Source organism: Triticum dicoccoides, chromosome 1A (genome assembly GCF_002162155.2).
Source record: "Triticum dicoccoides isolate Atlit2015 ecotype Zavitan chromosome 1A, WEW_v2.0, whole genome shotgun sequence".
In the NCBI taxonomy this organism is placed as follows: domain Eukaryota; kingdom Viridiplantae; phylum Streptophyta; class Magnoliopsida; order Poales; family Poaceae; genus Triticum; species Triticum dicoccoides.
Window position 1 is genome coordinate 113767286 of NC_041380.1, and position 18172 is coordinate 113785457.

An 18172-nucleotide genomic window follows, 5' to 3' on the forward strand; every position below is an offset into this window, starting at 1 on the left:
ATTATTGCACTGGGATTTCCCAGCTGGCCTGGTCCAATAGCAAAATCTTTGAAGAATGAGATATTCTCAGTAACTGCAGCCCAGTAAATCCCATTGAGGAACTTTCCCTTGTCCGCAAAATCGCAACTCAATAACTGGCCAGTGCATACAAAAATGGAACCTCGATCGATCCTTCGTTTTCGTTCCAAAATCGCAGTGCCGGGATATCTCAGCGCAATAAATCACGAAGGAGGAGTATCCTTTTCCTTGTTCGTAGCGACCCCATAACTGGCAGCGAGTTAATCACCGGATATCCATCCGGTGCGAGTGCGTAAAATCTTCCAACCCCAGTGTATCTCCAATTAAATAAGGCCAGGAGAAAAGCGCGAGGGGCAGGATGCAGCATGCATGCATGCATACGCGTGCCCTCAGCGTTTTCCGCAGCTCCAAGCACCCGCCTCACGCGCCCTGTGACGCACGCCCGCGCGCGGCCGAGACCCGCCGTCCACCCCCCCTACCCTCCGCCGCACCGGTAACCGACCGACCGAAGCCCGGGCGAGGGACAGGCCAGGCGGGCGTGCAGTAGCCGACAAGCAGCGCGCGCGCACCCGTTTGCTCCAGCTTTCCTCCTCGCCCCGCGCCCGGCTGCCAGGCACTACCCCGCGCTGCCGCCTAGTACCGCGGCATTTCCGTTTGCACCGTCCGCTTTTCTCCTCCGTACTCCCTGCTGTCGCTCCGGGGCAGTTTCCCTTCCCAGCGCTTCCGTCCTCTCGCTCCCCCTCTCGCTCGCCGTGCGCGTCGTCGTCCTCGTCGATCGTTGTGGCCGCGGTGGCCGCCATGGCCGGGCGTGGGGCTTCCTGGGGCGTGATCAGGGCGGCGGCGGTGCTGGCCCTAGCTGTGGCCGTGCTGGGAGGGGTCGTGGCTTCGGCGTCCAGGGCGGAGCATGTTTCTTCCCGCGCCGAGGAATGTACGTACTCCTCCTCTCCCCCCTAGGCCCTACCTACCTAGATCTGCCCCTCTCGGAGTTGCCTTGCTTGCAACGCTCGATCGATCGTCGACTCGTCGTCCTTCCTGTGCACGACGGCTTCTCCGGCCCTTTTCCTTGATCTTCGCTCTGTGCTGAGCTCGCCGGACGTAATCCGTCCAGGTTTTTCGTGATTGCTTCTCGTGTAGAAGAAACTGCATATCCATGATGATTTAGCTCTTCCTTTGGTTCTAGCTCGCTAGTACCCCTCGTTTTCTTTCGAACCAGATTAAATTCAGTTCATCTACTCACTCCTTTTTGCATTGCATGGTCGATCGACGGCCGTTGTGGCGTGGTTTTGCAGTGAAGGCTCTGATGGCCATCAAGGCGGCGCTCCATGACCCGGACGGAATTCTCGGAGACTGGATCGTCACTGCCGGTCGTCACCGGTGCCGGTGGACGGGGGTCACATGTTCCGTCGGCCGTATCGACTCACTGTACGTACCGCCGCGCCGTTAACTAATCCTTTCCGTGCCGTGTGCTTGGTTTGAAGTTTTCTGACTCATGCATGGTTTCTCTCTCCTGCTTGCAGACAACTGCAGAACATGGGCCTGGCCGGCACACTCTCGCCGGCGATCGGGAAGCTGCGGCGACTGCGCAATCTGTAAGCCCTGTTCGATAGCACTACGTACTTTACGCTCATCCGTTCGGAACGCAGGAATACGAAGGTTTGATCCGGGTCTGGGTGTTTTCTTCCACAGGTTATTGCACCATAACTCAATCTCTGGCCCTATTCCCGACGCCATTGGAGGGCTGCCGCTGCTACGACATCTTTCCCTGTCAAACAATCAGCTCAACGGCACGATACCTGACTCGCTGATCAATTCTAGCAGCCTCTTCGTCATGTATTTCCTTTTCTCAGTCTACTAATCACTGTCTTTCCTCTTCTTAAATTTGTGGAAAATCTGGTATTCGCTGATGATTTTTACGTACGTTATGATAAGTTAGCTTGAAAATCGCTCTATTTCTCAGGGATCTGTCCTTCAACAACCTGAGCGGCACGGTGGAGGCTTTCAACATAAGGAATGTACTGTAAGTGATTTCTAGTTCAGTTCACTTTCTTTTTTCCTGCCCTCTCAGTCCACATGTGGTCTTGGAAGAAAACTAGTTCTGACCTGATTTTCTTCTTCTCTTTTCATGGCACATGCTGGAACGACGACAGCGTTTCCGGAAATCCGCTGTTACGTTATCCCGGTTGCGGAGGAAGTTGCGCCGCCTCCACAGTTTTGCAGCAAGAGATCACTGTCCCCGCACTAGACCCGCCCAGTAAGACATTTACTCTTCTTTGCCCAAATATGAAGAATCTTGTTTCATATAATATGGTAGGGTTAATCATGTTTGGGTTTCTCCACGGTATCCCATGTGTGCTACTTACACTCAATTCTAATTTGTTGCAGCTCACTCACAAAGCGTTGCAGCAACCATCAAATTGGTGGTGATCTGCGTATCAATTGGCTCTGTGGTAACTGTCGCCTTATTTGGAGTCTTCGAGGCTACTCAGCAGTGGCGTAGGCGGCGCCTCCGGATATTTGCTGAGATAGATGGTAACCACGTGCTCTCCAATGTTGTGTATGAGTTTGCATTGCTTATTATTTACCTCCTACATCTGGAGGAGTGACATGTTCATGTCTTGGTTTGCAGAGGAGGATCATAATAATTTATTGTGAGCTTGGGGTCTCCCGGCTCTATTTTTTATTTTTATATCTAGGTTATGTTCCTAGGCAACTTTAGTAAACATACAACATTATTAGCAATTTAGGGAACTTAACATTGCATTGAGAAAGAAGGGTATGTTACAACAGTTTTGTCGCAAAACCGATGGGGGCTTTGTCGCCAATCACACACCCGTCCTCAGATCTAGGGCTACTCTCCAGTCTGATTTCACTCGGCCCTTTCGCACATGCCCTACACCATGCATGTGGCTGATTTTTATAGTGTCTAGGAGCCATATGAGGCGTCAGCTCATGCACCATTGAAGGTTTTGTCGTTCAAGTGCTTCCATATTCACCATACACTCAACATGATTAGTGAAGCTATGTCGTTCTTGGGTCTCGAGCTTGAAGAGTGCATGATCATTGCCCACTAATGCCGGAAGTCATCACCCCTTTGCGGCACACTAGATGTGGAGTGTGACCAAGAGAACACCTGTCATGACCGAGAAGGAACAATCAACAAGGATGTATTGTAGTGTCACTCGCAATTGATCATAGATCACACATGCTAGCGAGTGTGGGAGGCCTCGGTAAGCAAGTCTGGTCGAGGCCGATCCAACACCTATTATGGCATGCAAAAACATGTGTGGATCTATGACACCTTATTTCGTGCCCATGTGTGCCAAATGAGCTTCCAGTGTTGGTTACTCAGCAAGTTACAGAATCAAGCGAGGTGGCATTAATCAGAAGTGTATTGACCGGGTGAGTTACCCGTCATCATATTAAATAACAAGGTCGTGATCAGAGTAAAGGGACAAAAGTTCCAAAGCTCGATGTATTTCACAGTCCAAGCCCAGTTCATGAGCCCCTGCTTGACAATGCTCCTAAATCAGGACTTCGGTGGGACTATGGCATAGATGGTTGGCGTTATGTCAACACATGTTTCTTTGATCCATGTGTCCTCCCAAAAGTATGTTAAGGTCATGTCAGCCATGACCCAATTAGCGTATGAATGGAAGAGAGACGTCACATCATCATGGTGGTGGAGGTCGAGCACAACCCATGGCAAGAGCAATCGGTACAATGCAGTCATTTAACCATTGTGTGTGGAGTGCAGTCCCGAGACACGAAATGTCAAGGATGCCAAGGTCATCATTCTAGAGAGGACCACAAGCCGGTGGTTAGGCGACAGGACAATTGCACCTTCTTCTTTTAGTTCACTCCGCTTCATTGGGAGCTTTGCGAAGCCACTCGGTTTTGTATGGATCGTTTTTGGATATCGAAACTTTTATTGATTATTTGCGCCCCGAATGGGCTCCCTCGTGGCAAACCATTCCCTCAGTCTGCATGTGTGTTGGCCCGTGTCAGTACATGGTCAGGAGGATCCCACATGTGTTGCTTCTCTCTACTTTGCTCTCATATGTTTGACTTTTTCTGGTGTGAGGCCCACACACATGTAACTTTCCCCTTTTTTCCCTATGAAAGAGTTCCAGATTTTGAAAGTTCAAATTTTTTGAAAGTCCAAATCATGAACTTTCTGAAATTCCAAAAGTAGACTTTGAAAATATCAAAATTTCTGAAAGTTCATATTTTTGAACTTGTTGAAATTCCAAAATTTTATTAGAAGATGAAATTCCGAAAGTTTAGAATTCTGAAAGCTAAGCTGTGAATTCTCGAAAGCTGGTATTGTAATTTCCAAAAGTTGCACAAAAAAAGAAAACTGTCATAAATGGAAAGGCACCGGACATGTGACCTTCAAAAATCGACAGTTCGCGTCATCTGAAATCGCTTGCAAGGGGCTATTAGCTCGGCTGCCCACCAGTTATCTCTACTCCTTCTGCACCGTACGGAGATGATACAAACACAAAAGAGTTCAACTTGTGGCATCAACATCTGATTCACAAGGACAAATGCGGATTTTCTTCGATGATGTGTGAGATCTCTATAACTGATCTCCTCCCATGTTCCATTAGCCACCAATTTTTTTTTGCCAAAATGTTGTTTCTTAGAAAAAGTGAAGAATCTTCTCTTTTCACTCATTTCATCATATTTCCATGTGTTCATCTCCACACTAGTACCTTTGCAGAGGAAGGCCAATGCAATGTTCGAGCCAAGTAACGATTGATCCAGAATTCTTTATTGTAGAAAATGGCGGTTCTATCAAATGATTCTACAGATTAATCGTCTAAACTCATTTGGATTATTCTACGATTTTAATTAGTCGAATCTATGATACTACGACTCTCATAGTTATGATCTTGTGATTTATGATCTTATCACTAGAGTCCGGCCCAATTCTTAGTAAGTGATCCTCACAACCTTGATGGAGGATATTACTCACCACATTGTTGTAAACTTAAGAGAAAAGGAAGTGTAGGCGGAAGCCTAGGAGAGCCAATCGAGCAAAACTCTTTGGTTTTCACGTCGTGAAGTGCAATTTTCTCGTATGTGTTTTAGAGAGATTGTTGAAAAAAGACAATCTATAGAGGTTCCCCATCTATATCCAATCAAGAATAGAAGCGAGCCGCTTCCGGCGTCGTCTTGTAGTCTCTGCATTCGGCACACGCATGCGCCCACCATCATGCCTCCTTCGTTCGGGATGAAGCCAAGTGAGAAACACGATAGACAAAGGAAATGCCCACTCGACAGGAGGACGGAAAACAGTAGCTTTGAAGTTGCAGACTCCATCTTAAAAGCTAGAGGGCTTTAGCCCTTTGGTTTTTCAGCAAGAATCACCGCCTTGCGCGTGCTCAAGAACAAGCAGGGGAACACCTTTCCTTTTGAACCTAACATAGCTATAGAGGAACAAAATATTCATTGGGTTGCTCACCCGTGAGCGAATGACACCTCTGCAACCCACACAATATTTTCTGAGATTAAGGGGGGCAAAAAACCCACCGTTTGTTATATTCCAACTCGAAGGTGACTTGGTAGTCAGTACAAATAGATGTAAGCGCACATGAGGCGCAAAAGAAAATTATAGAGGAAGGCACCAAGAGGAGAGCCCAAAACTAGAAGAAAGAAAGAAATGGAGGGAATGGCTGGCTATAGAACCAAACCAAAACCCCAGGAGGCGGACATCTCAGTAGCGAGCTCCGCTGAGCAGCTCGTTCCACCACACGTAATGAACCGCAACAAGGCCTAGGGAGAAAAAGGCGGGCACCAAAACAGCAGCTAGCAACGGAACATCACCGGCACGAACAAATGGTGTCGGATAGCCAAGTTCGTGCGGCAACACCGGTGTGCACCGACGAGTCTGAAAGACAATGCACCACCGAGACCGAAGGGCGTGGCATCGGTGTACCGCCGCTGAGATTGAATGCCAGCGTGCCGCCAAGGCCACCCCGGGATGTTCACGCAAACGTCATTCGGGCCACCATGAAGCACAACCCTGACGGAAAGGAGACACCAAAGTAGAAGCATACTGAGAAAAGTTACTCGCATGAATGAAGAACGTCTGATAGCCGAGTTCGAGCGGAAGCACCGGTGTGCCGCCGGTGAAGCCGAGAAGGCAACACGCATCGAGAACGAAGGGCGTAGTACCGGTGCATTGCCGCCGAGGTCGAAGGGCAGCGGTTCGTCGAGGCCAACACCAGGACATCCAGGAAAGCTCCACTCGAGTCGCCTAAATAATGGCCAGTCGGGGATCAAAGCCGAGGTGGAGATGGAGTAGCAAGAGGTGAGTCCTCCTAAAGCAGAAATAATCCAAGAAGATGCCCCCAAGGAGGAAACAGAGTAGAGACATCGACACCATCCGACTTGGGAACCTCGGGTCTGAGATTTCTCTCGGGGTCTGAGAGCATGGGGGTGAAACAATGCCAAAATCGACACCTTCAAGAAGGGGAAATGGCGGCTGCAGCCATCACCGTCGATGAAGTCTTCACCTAGCAATGCCTCCTCCACCTCACAACTAGAGCAAGCCAGCCAACCACCACCGTAGCCCCTCAACCTAGGCCAGCTTCTCACTCTATATCTCTATCTCTTGTTCTCATATCTAGTATTCTCAAAACTCGCACACATTAATATAGGATGATCCCGAGCCTAGTTTTGCACTTGGGTTCATGTGAGCTCTACATTGTTGTTTGATGCCAAAATCTTCTATGGATCCTTGGAACTGGAAGCTGCGCGTTCGTTTAAAAGGGTGCTCTTGGTTCACTACCCCTTTCTAATCTATGGAATGAAGTACATTTGCTCACAAGTTACTCTCTATATCTACCATAAGGGGGGATCCATCATTTGGTTCATAATCATGTGCAACCTTATTGCAAGGAAACTGATATGACACTACAAGAAACTTGTTGATGTACGACGAAAACCTCGCGATGATGACACTTTTTGTCATGAATAAACCAATATCATTTTGTGATGTTTGTTCAAAGGTGAACCGTCTATATAATTGCAGTGAAATCGATTTGGAATCCATTGATTTGAAGTTATCGTTGTAAGAAATTTCTGAGCCGTACAATGGCCTCTCTTTTCTTATCCAATGGTATCATAGCCATATTTGCTATTGTGCCTTCTGGATTTAACCAAGCCTAGCAATTATTATTGGCAACATGCCATTGCTCAATTAAGCAAGCACTACATGCATTTAACTTTTTCTATCCTAATACCCTCCCACATGAATCCTAATTTTAACTTGTCTATTTGTATTATCACACAATTTGGGAGGTTAACTATCACTCGATAGTCGTAAGGATAATCAAAAAATGATTCAAACTCATACTCTCATCTCAAGCAGACCTTGTCAATGACACATTTCTCTTGTGTTCAATGGTTACCCAAGGTATTTGCACGTGACTAACTTTATCAGGGCTGGAAAGAACTAGAACATGTTGGGTATCCAAATCCATGTTACCACACTATCAGGTATAGTTCGGTTACTCCTAATATATCATGAGTCATATGCTTAAGGGCGACTGATAACCTTATTTACCACATTCATCTCCTTCGTGTACTCATTCACTAAAATATAGATAGTTATATAGAGCTAACGTCTTTGAGATCTTTTGCCCTCCACTCCTAGCACAATAGTGGAGCCAAACATTATGAAAAGGTGGGACATAATATAGGTTGTGTTGTTCAACACCGAACTCATATGTCCTAACTACTAGGCTAATAGGAATAGCGTTTTAATAATACTAGTAGCTAACCTTATGCATGGTTGGCCTAATTGTTCTAGAGGCCCCGGGGAAAAATAAGAAAATGATTCGAGCATTCTTGGTTGTGACTAGATTTCTACACATATAGTACATGGAATATACATGCTATGGACCCCTAGCAGGCATGTGCCTCAGGGTCATTACATTCCTCATCCCTAGCATTATATGTTCTGCTGAGTAAATAGGCAGTTTTTGACTAAATTAATCCACGAATAAATTACTAGCATGGCATTGTCAGAAAAAAACATAATGATATTCGATCATGCAAGCACATACTACGCTACTAGCAGATCCATCTACGTATAATGCTAGCATGGCTAAAACAGAAATCAATAGGAGCAGGATAAACGAGTTATACCCTCCAGTAGGCCACGCAGAGGCCGCAGCGGCGGAGGTGGTAGCAGCAGCGTCCTCGACGGCCTTCTTCTCGGCTTAGAGCTTCTCGGCGGCAGCATGTTCTGCGTTGCTGGACATGGTGATGACGAAGGTGACGCGGATGTAGAGGAAGTAGTCGATCGGAGGCGAGCCGTCGCGTAATCGCTCCCCAAAAACCTAATCGCCCCTCTCTCGTACAGGATCCGAGAGGCGGGGCTTCGTAGGCCTGCTCTCCCGTCGACCGTGTACGCGGCGGACGAGATGGGATCACCGGCGGCAGCATCAGCAATGGAACGATAGTGGGAGTAGAGGCAGATACGATCTGTTTCGCTTGACGGCTAGGGTTTGCAGACGCCCCACATATATACGTGCAGCCGCGTGGAGAGACGTGGGCTGAACCCACGTCCAAGTCGGTAACAGCCCACGATCTGACGTCTCAGATCGTGGTCCACATGTCAAAGACTCTCCATTCCAGACCGGCAAAAATAAGCGCAACTTGATAGCATTTTGATTATCACTGCTACATTTATAGATATTTGATCAAATGGTTCCCACCGTATCTAATAGATTGGTTATTATAAAAACTACTTTGATAGCATTTTGATTATCACTGCCACATTTATATGATTGACTTCTTCTATCTTGTACAACAACAAAGTTTTAGCTACTCTTTGCCAACCTTTGCTTGGGAAGAAGTTTATCTCCTCAATCCTCACTCACTCCCTATCCATTTGTTTTGGCCTTGCCACACAGTCATACATTGGTTAGGAGATGTGTTTGATACAGTTAGACGATCATAATCACCTCATTTTCAGAATCTTCTATGTATATTCTATTTTTAGTCATGTCATGGTTGCCTTTTTATTTTCCTTATGAAATACTCCCTCCATAACTTAATGTAAGATGTTTTTAGACACTATGATAGTGTCAAAAAACGTATATTAAGTTACAGAGGTAGTAGCTTACAATTTTTCCCTCAACACAATTGAACATTTGAATTCCTTCCTAGAATTCAATGCGAAATACCAACTTTTTCATGCGCTTAATGATCATGGTCACATAACTAGTTACTCAACTTTCTTGTGCATCAGCTACAGTGGGCATTCATTTGTTATGTTACTTTGTAGCACTCTATATACCTGATGACTGCTTATGGTAAGGGGTAAATGTTTTCCAGACAAAAAGAACTCAGAAGTAAGCCATGGTCATCTGAAGATGTACACGCTCAAGGATATCAAACAAGCTACCAACAGCTTCCACCCAAATAACATCTTGGGGCATGGAGGATTTGGGATAGTATACAAGGGTATTTTGCTTGATGGCACCATTGCAGCTGTGAAAAGGTTGAGGGAATTTGTTTCTGCTGGTGAAGTTCAATTCCACACAGAAGTTGAAGTCATGAGCTTGGTTGTTCACCGCAACCTCATTAATCTAATTGGGTTCTGCTCTGAAGATAATGAGAGGATCCTTGTATACCCTTACATGCTAAATGGAACTGTTGCTTCCAAATTACAAGGTTAGTTTATCATTATGTATCTTTATATACGCATAGATGTGGGTTATATAATATATCCTATTTTTAATCAAAAACTATAATGCACTTCCTTCATATGACAAGTAATAGAAATTCATGGTTGACCTAATTGGTTGCCTAGCTTGTGTTTTCATCACTGTTTTTATATCAAGATAACCAAGGTAAATACTACATACGTTCTTTTCCCTTTGCCATTTTGAGCAACCGCACAAGCTTGGAGATAAATACTTGACACCTGCTTGTACTAATTACTGATTTGAAAATCATTAACTTGTAAAAGGGGCTGTATTTTATATGGTTATCCATTAGTACTAAATTTCTTATGACAAAAATAAATACTTCTATGTATAATCAAAGTTTTGAAAAAGGTTGACTGCATTTGTTTTATAACAATAAGTAAGAAAGAGCAGAGTTACAAAGTATGATGGAACCTAGTATATATCAGGCAACAATCACTCGGTTTCATCCAAGAAGAAGCTGAGGGATTATTATGACTCTAACAAATAGTTAGTGTCAGATTCATTCATAAAATATCTTGGTGCACATCAACATGTCCAGTGAAAAATGCAAATGTGTGAAAATTCTTGAACAGTCAATGATTTGTTACTCTGCGAACAAAGGATAATACATTGGACTAATTAGTTGATTATATGTTGTGTTGCTAATAAAAAAATCACTTTTATTACTCTTTCTCTGCAGACTCTATTCGTACTTGTTTTCAGAATGAAGTTATTTTATTTTATTTTTACTATTAGCAAATTGAGCAAAGTGTTTTCCGTGGGTTTTGTCAGCATATGTGAGCGGAAGACCTGCGTTAGACTGGGCAGGGAGAAAGAAGATTGCGCTTGGCGCGGCGCGAGGGCTCGCCTATTTGCATGAGCGGTGTGATCCAAGAATAATCCATCGCGACATAAAAGCGTCCAATATTCTTCTTGATGAACATTTTCAAGCGATAGTCTCCGATTTTGGGCTGGCAAAGCTCTTGGGTCAAGGGCAGTCCCATGTTTTCACAGCAATCCGTGGGACATTTGGGCGTATCGCTCCTGAGTATCTGTTGACAGGTGAATCATCGGATAAGACCGATGTTTTCGCGTATGGACTCTTGTTGATCGAGCTAATGACTGGTCGAAAAAGGTTGGACGTTAATCCGGATGAGTTTGAGAAGGGAGGAGTGGTTGATTGGGTAAGTCCTTCCTTTTGTGCCAAATGCATTACATTTCTTCTTGGTAAACATGATGTCTCTTTAGGTCATTCTTGCCATTACATTTCTGATTGAACACGTACGGAAGAAACACTACATCTCTTATTACTCTTATATTATATATCTTAATTATTAACTTATGAGCATTACTGTCAATCTTTTGCCATTTTTAGGAATGTAAATCTTTATCTTCGATTAAGGGAACAAGCAACTCATATACTCCATTAGTACTACAGAACATTACAATGTTTTTTCTTAGGATCAAATAAACCTTTTCACATAATATCCAAGAGTTGAAGAACTTGTTGCGCAAAATGTGCCATGAACGGCCATTGATCTCACATGGATGTGTGATGGTCTTCCTGCAGGCAAGGCAGCTCCTTAACGATGGCCTGCTGAGCTCGTTCGTGGACGAGAGGCTGAAGTACAACTACAACTACGCCGAGGCGGAGGAGATGGTCCAGCTAGCCTTGCTCTGCACAATGTACAGGGCAGCCCACCGCCCAAGGATGTCTGAAGTCGTCAGGATGCTGGAGGGAGATGGGTCGGTCGCGGGGAGATGGGAGAGATTGAAGGATGTCAAGGCACCGGAGCACGGAATGGAAACCCCCAAGATTGTGCTGTCTCCTGCGCATTACAGTGAAGAGGAGCATAACTCCGTGGAGCTGGAGGCAGTTCAGCTCTCTGGGCCAAGGTGATCTCGTAACCATTTGACATGCCAGGGAACATATCTGGGTTTCCCACCCGTTTACCGTGATGCCGCGCTCCCGCCCGTCGGAAAGACTTGCGATGGTCATAAACGTTTTCTGAAACGACTTGGATTGATGAACCATGCATGACATAATAATTTAGCGCCTGTCAATAAATCTCTGAGGAGACATAGAGACAAAATTTCAGTTAATATTTTCTGCCCTCTGCCACCACCCTTTTATCTTAGAACTTTCGTGACATGTTTTTTTTTCTTGAAATTTTCATCACCAATCATGGTTTTCCAAACTTCGAAATGGAGGGAGCGTGGCACAGCCGTCTTGGGTGGTAGCACAATTGTGCGTATAGCCCCCCTAGGTTAAAAGAGTGCATATATCCAATTGGCGGAAAGAAAACAGAACTGAATATAGAAAATATTTCTGTAGGTATATTATTTCCCCCCTACCAACTGTTCATTTCTTCTTCTCACAAAAACCAAAAAAACTCAAAGCTTCTGTCTTAATCTTATCAAGCTTACTAAGGCTGACTGTAGTCACACTTAATTTTTCTTTCTCGGGATTTTTAATGACTATTAGTAGCATTAGGTGGAACATTTGGCATGTTAGTGTACCCAAACAGCTGACAGACAACACCCTGCCGCAAACAAGACGCAGACATTGTGACAACAGACACAAGCGAGCTTCAGAGCGCTTACGCTCTAGCTTGGTTTCTGGCTTTCTGACCACCGGCCTGCACGCAGAACTATTCCGATGCATGACAAAGCATCACAAGCCCAGAGCGGTGAAGTACAGAGCCATGGACCACGTGCCTGATCCGTGTGTTGGAGCAATCAGAGATGCTGCTGGTTCCTAGCGTAGCGTTAGTGGTAGTGAACTGGGGATGGCAACGCATGTCACTAGCTTCCGTTTTCCAGTTCTGGACCCTGCGGGCCCATCACCCTCTATCAGCATGCATGCATGCATCCATGAAAACATCAGCTCACTGTTGCCACTGTAGCTGTTGCTGGCACTGAAGCTGGCTTGGTGATAGAGATGGAGAGGTCGAGCGAAGGGAGTTTGGCGGGTGCTGTTGGATGGAACGCTTCATTGGTGTATAACTGCCGTTGTCAATAAGGGCTCTGCTTCTGGACTTGGCCGGCAGCGGCGGGCACACACTCTCATGCGATGCAACCACGCATCTCTGCACGTTTTGTAGCTACTAGTAGCTGTTTGCAGGCCGGGTTTTGAGGATGATCCATCAGGCAGGGTAGCAAACAAAACGGGACTCGGCAGGCTTAATTCTTGTTTTATTCGTACGTGAGCGAGTGGAACAGGAGGATTCCATTGAGGAAATCAGGAGTGCGTTTGGATGTTGAAGCAAGATTTTATACTGGAACTAGTTTTGACCCATTCGGATCCAGAAGGGATAATCGCCATCGGTTTTGCGAAAGCACATCAAGATATATGAGATGTCTTGAAGCAACTCTAGCAAATTGTCGTAAGTTCAACCTTTATAGTGGCTTTAAAAGAGCCTTTAAGAAAAATTATACCATATGGACATTAGTTAATTATATGATGAATGATACGGATATACGTAATATATACGAGAAGAACTACATTCGTTGGAGAGGTGGTAAATAGAGGTATTTTCTTCTCTTTTCTTCACGTTGACGCGGTAAGAATTCACACCATGACAATTTTATAGGCTAGAACCCCATTGTTTGAGCGTGCATAAGTTGTTTTTGGTCCCCGTAAACTACGAGTGAGTAAGGAAATTTGAGGAGCAACTTAGGGCATGTACAATGGTTGATAAGATAATTTTATTTTAAGTCTTACATGTAATTTAGATATGACAAAAAAAGACGTCTACAATGAGTTATGTCTTAGCTTTTTTTTTCAATAACTAGTTATTTCTAAAAATGCGATGTGACATATTGTGCTAAAAAACCATCTCTTGTCTTCTCTTAAATAAGAAAAGACAAGTCTTTTCTTACGGGTTCTCTCTCCTCCACCTCATCATTTATCCTATATGACACTGTTAAAATAGCATCATTGTACATTCCCTTAAAGGGATGGAAAGGGAACATGCTCTGTGTAAGGAATTGGAAAGTGACATCTCGTTAACTGCACACGCGAGAACGGAACAAAAAGAGTTGAGACAACAACTTGAAACACTAATGAAACGTGAGGATTCCTTCGTATGAATGTAGTAAAGCCGTAATATAATACGCTAGAAAGTTTGACTTTTGAAATGGTTGCAAGGAGAAAAAGAAAAAGAAACCCTCAGGGGAGATAGAAATATAAATACTGTCATGCTAAGGCTAATGGATGGATGAGGGAAATTCATTTTACCTCTCCTTGAGCAAGATTAGGGAAAAAAAGATTGTGAGAAAATTTTCGATATATTCATCTTCAATCATGACATTAGAACGAATACCAGAAATAATAAAAATTGCATCCAGATTCGTAGACCACCTAGCGACGACTACAAGCACTGAAACGAGCCGAAGGCGCGCCGCTGTCATCGCCTCTCCATCGCCGGAGTCGGTCACAACTTGTTGTAGTAGACAGTCGGGAAGTCGTCGTGTTAAGGCCTCGTAGGACCAGCGCACCAGAACAGCAACCACCACAGATGAAGAATAACGTAGACCAGAAGGATCCAACTCAAAGACACACAAACATAGACGAACAACGACGAGATCCGAACATATCCACCAAAGATAGATCCGCCGGAGACACGCCTCCACACGCCCACCAACGGTGCTAGACACACCGTCGGAATGGGGTCTAGGCGGGGAGACATTTATTCCATCAGCAGGGAGCCGCCGCCGTCTCATCTTCCTGAGCAGAACACAAACCCTAGCAAAACTGAAAGAAACGACTAAAAACGGAGCCCTCCCGCCGGCCCTTGCCGAGATCCACCGCGCCCCCATGGCCCTAGTGTTGGGGAACGTAGCAATTTCAAAAATTTCCTACGCACACGCAAGATCATGGTGATGCATAGCAATGAGAGGGAAGAGTATCGTCCACGTACCCTCGTAGACCGTAAGCGGAAGCGTTATGAGAACGCGGTTGATATAGTCGAACGTCTTCACGATCCGACCGATCCAAGTACCGAACGCACGGCACCTCCGAGTTCAGCACACGTTCAGCTCGATGACGTCCCACGAACTCCGATCCAGTAGAGCTTCAAGGGAGAGTTCCGTCAGCATGACGGCGTGTTGACGGTGATGATGTTGCTACCGACGCAGGGCTTCACCTAAGCACCTCTACGATATGATCGAGGTGGATTATGGTGGAGGGGGGCACCGCACACAGCTAAGGGATCAATAATCAACTTGTGTTTACTGGGGTGCCCCCTGCCCCCGTATATAAAGGATCAAGGGAGGAGGAGGCCGGCCCTAGGAGAGGCGCGCCAAGGGAGTAGGATTCCTACTCCTAGTAGGAGTAGGTTTCCTCCGTTCCTAGTCCAACTAGGAGAAGGGGGGAAAGGAGGGAAGGGGAGAAGGAAGGGAGGGGGGGGGGGCGCCCCAAACCCCTTGTCCAATTCGGACTGGGCTTGGGAGGGGCGCGCGCCACCTCCTGGCTGCTACCTCTCCTTCCCACTAAAGCCCATTAAGGCCCAACACTTCTTCCTCGTATTCCCGTAACTCCCGGTACTCCGAAAAATACCCGAATAACTTGGAACCTTTCCGATGCCCGAATATAGTCATCCAATATATCGATCTTTACATCTCGACCATTTCGAGACTCCTCGTCATGTCCCTGATCTCATCCGGGACTCCGAACTACCTTCGGTACGTCAAAACACATAAACTCATAATGCAAATCATCACCGAACTTTAAGCGTGCGGACCCTACGGGTTCGAGAACTATGTAGACATGACCGAGACACGTCTCCGGTCAATAACCAATAGCGGAAACTGGATGCTCATATTGGCTCCCACATATTCTACGAAGATCTTTATCGGTCAAACCGCATAACAACATACGTTGTTCCCTTTGTCATCGGTATGTTACTTGCCCGAGATCCAATCATCGGTATCTCAATACCTAGTTCAATCTCGTTACCGGCAAGTCTCTTTACTCGTTCTGTAATGCATCATCCCGCAACTAACTCATTAGTCACATTACTTGCAAGGCTTATGGTGATGTGCATTACTGAGAGGGCCCAGAGATACCTCTCCGACAATCGGAGTGACAAATCCTAATCTCGAAATGCGCCAACGCAACAAGTACCTTCGGAGACACTTGTAGAGAACCTTTATAATCACCCAATTATGTTGTGACGTTTGGTAGCACACAAAGTGTTCCTCCGGTAAACGGGAGTTGCATAATCTCATAGTCATAGGAACATGTATAAGTCATGAAGAAAGCAATAGGAACATACTAGACGATCAAGTGCTAAGCTAACGGAATGGGTCAAGTCAATCACGTCATTCTCCTAATGATGTGACCCCGTTAATTAAATGACAACTCATGTGTATGGTTAGGAAACTTAACCATCTTTGATTAACGAGCTAGTCAAGTAGAGGCATACTAGTGACACTATGTTTGTCTATGTATTCACACATGTATTATGTTTCCGCTTAATACAATTCTAGCATGAATAATAAACATTTATCATGAAATAAGTAAATAAATAATAACTTTATTATTGCCTCTATGGCATATTTCCTTCAGTCTCTCACTTGCACTAGAGTCAATAATCTAGTTCACATCGCCATGTGATTTAACATCAATAATTCACATCACCATGTGATTAACTCCCATAGTTCACATAGTCATGTGACCAACACCCAAAGGGTTTACTAGAGTCAATAATCTAGTTCACATCGCTATGTGATTAACACCCAAAGAGTACTAAGGTGTGATCATGTTTTGCTTGTGAGAGAAGTTTATTCTACGGGTCTGCCACATTTAGATCTGTATGTATTTTGCAAATTTCTATGTCAACAATGCTCTGCACGGAGCTACTCTAGCTAATTGCTCCCACTTTCAAAATGTATCCAGATTGAGACTTAGAGTCATCTGGATCAGTGTCAAAATTTGCATCGACATAACCCTTTACGACAAATCTTTTGTCACCTCCATAATCGAGAAACATATCCTATTCCACTAAGGATAATTTTGACTGCTGTTCGGTGATCTACTCCTATATCACTATTGTACTCCCTTGCTAAACTCAGTGTAGGGTATACAATAGATCTGGTACACAGCATGGCATACTTTGTAGAAACTATGGCTGAGGCGTAGGGAATGACTTTCATTCTCTTTCTATCTTTTGCCGTGGTCAGGCTTTGAGTCTTACTCAATTTCACACCTTGTAACACATGTAAGAACTCTTTCTTTAACTGTTCCATTTTGAACTACTTCAAAATCTTGTCAAGGTATGTACTCATTGAAAAAACTTATGCGTCTTGATCTATCTCTATAGGTCTTGATGCTCAATGTGTAAGCAGCTTCATCGAGGTCTTTCTTTGAAAAAACGTTTTTTTTTCAAACACTCCTTTATGCTTTCCAGAAAATTCTACATTATTTCCGATCAACAATATGTCATTCACATATACTTATCAGAAATGTTGTAGTGCTCTCACTCACTTTCTTGTAAATACAGGCTTCATCGTAAGTCTGTATAAAACCATATGCTTTGATCACTTTACCAAAGCATATATTCCAACTCCGAGATGCTTGCACTAGTCCATAAATGGATCGCTGGAGCTTGCACACTTTGTTAGTACCTTTTGGATTGATAAAACCTTCAGGTTGCATCATATACAACCCTTCTTCCAAAAATCCATTCAGGAATGCAGTCTTTACATCCATTTGCCAAATTTCATAATCATAAAATGCGGCAATAGCTAACATGATTCGGATGGACTTAAGCATCGCTACGGGTGAGAAGGTCTCGTCATAGTCAACTCCTTGAACTTGTCGAAAACCTTTCACAACAAGTCAAGCTTTGTAGACAGTAACATTACCATCAGTGTCTGTCTTCTTCTTGAAGATCCATTTATTCTCGATGGCTTGCCGATCATCAGGCAAGTCAACCAAAGTCCACACTTTGTTCTCATACATGGATCCCATCTCAGATTTCATGGCCTCAAGCCATTTTGCGGAATCTGGGCTCATCATCGCTTCCTCATAGTTCGTAGATTCGTCATGGTCTAGCAACATGACCTCCAGAAAGGATTACCGTACCACTCTGGTGCGGACCATACTCTGGTTGTCCTACGAGGTTCGGTAGTATCTTGATCTGAAGTTTCATGATCATCATCATTAGCTTCCTCACTAATTGGTGTAGGAGTCATAGGAACAGATTTCTGTGATGAACTACTTTCCAATAAGGGAGCAGGTACAGTTACCTCATCAAGTTCTACTTTCCTCCCACTCACTTCTTTCGAGAGAAACTCCTTCTCTAGAAAGGATCCATTCTTAGCAACGAATGTCTTGCCTTCGGATCTGTGATAGAAGGTGTACCCAACTGTATCGATTTACCCAATTGAATCCACCGGAGAAGAAAAGAATGACGAATGACGAACTTGAAGCTCCGTTAGAA

The 18172-nt window shown here is 44.7% G+C and overlaps 1 protein-coding gene across 1 annotated transcript; it reads left to right on the forward strand.

Annotated features, from left to right (window-relative positions):
- The first annotated feature begins 816 nt into the window (after window positions 1-816).
- Window positions 817-11828, forward strand: LOC119269334 (protein NSP-INTERACTING KINASE 3-like). The gene is made up of 11 exons (XM_037551170.1): window positions 817-946; window positions 1308-1440; window positions 1536-1607; window positions 1705-1848; window positions 1976-2035; window positions 2166-2269; window positions 2401-2567; window position 2791; window positions 9370-9708; window positions 10518-10909; window positions 11296-11828. Exons 1-11 carry the CDS (start codon window positions 817-819, stop codon window positions 11623-11625), a joined length of 1872 nt encoding a protein of 623 aa, XP_037407067.1. The 3' UTR covers window positions 11626-11828.
- Window positions 11829-18172: the final 6344 nt, after the last annotated feature.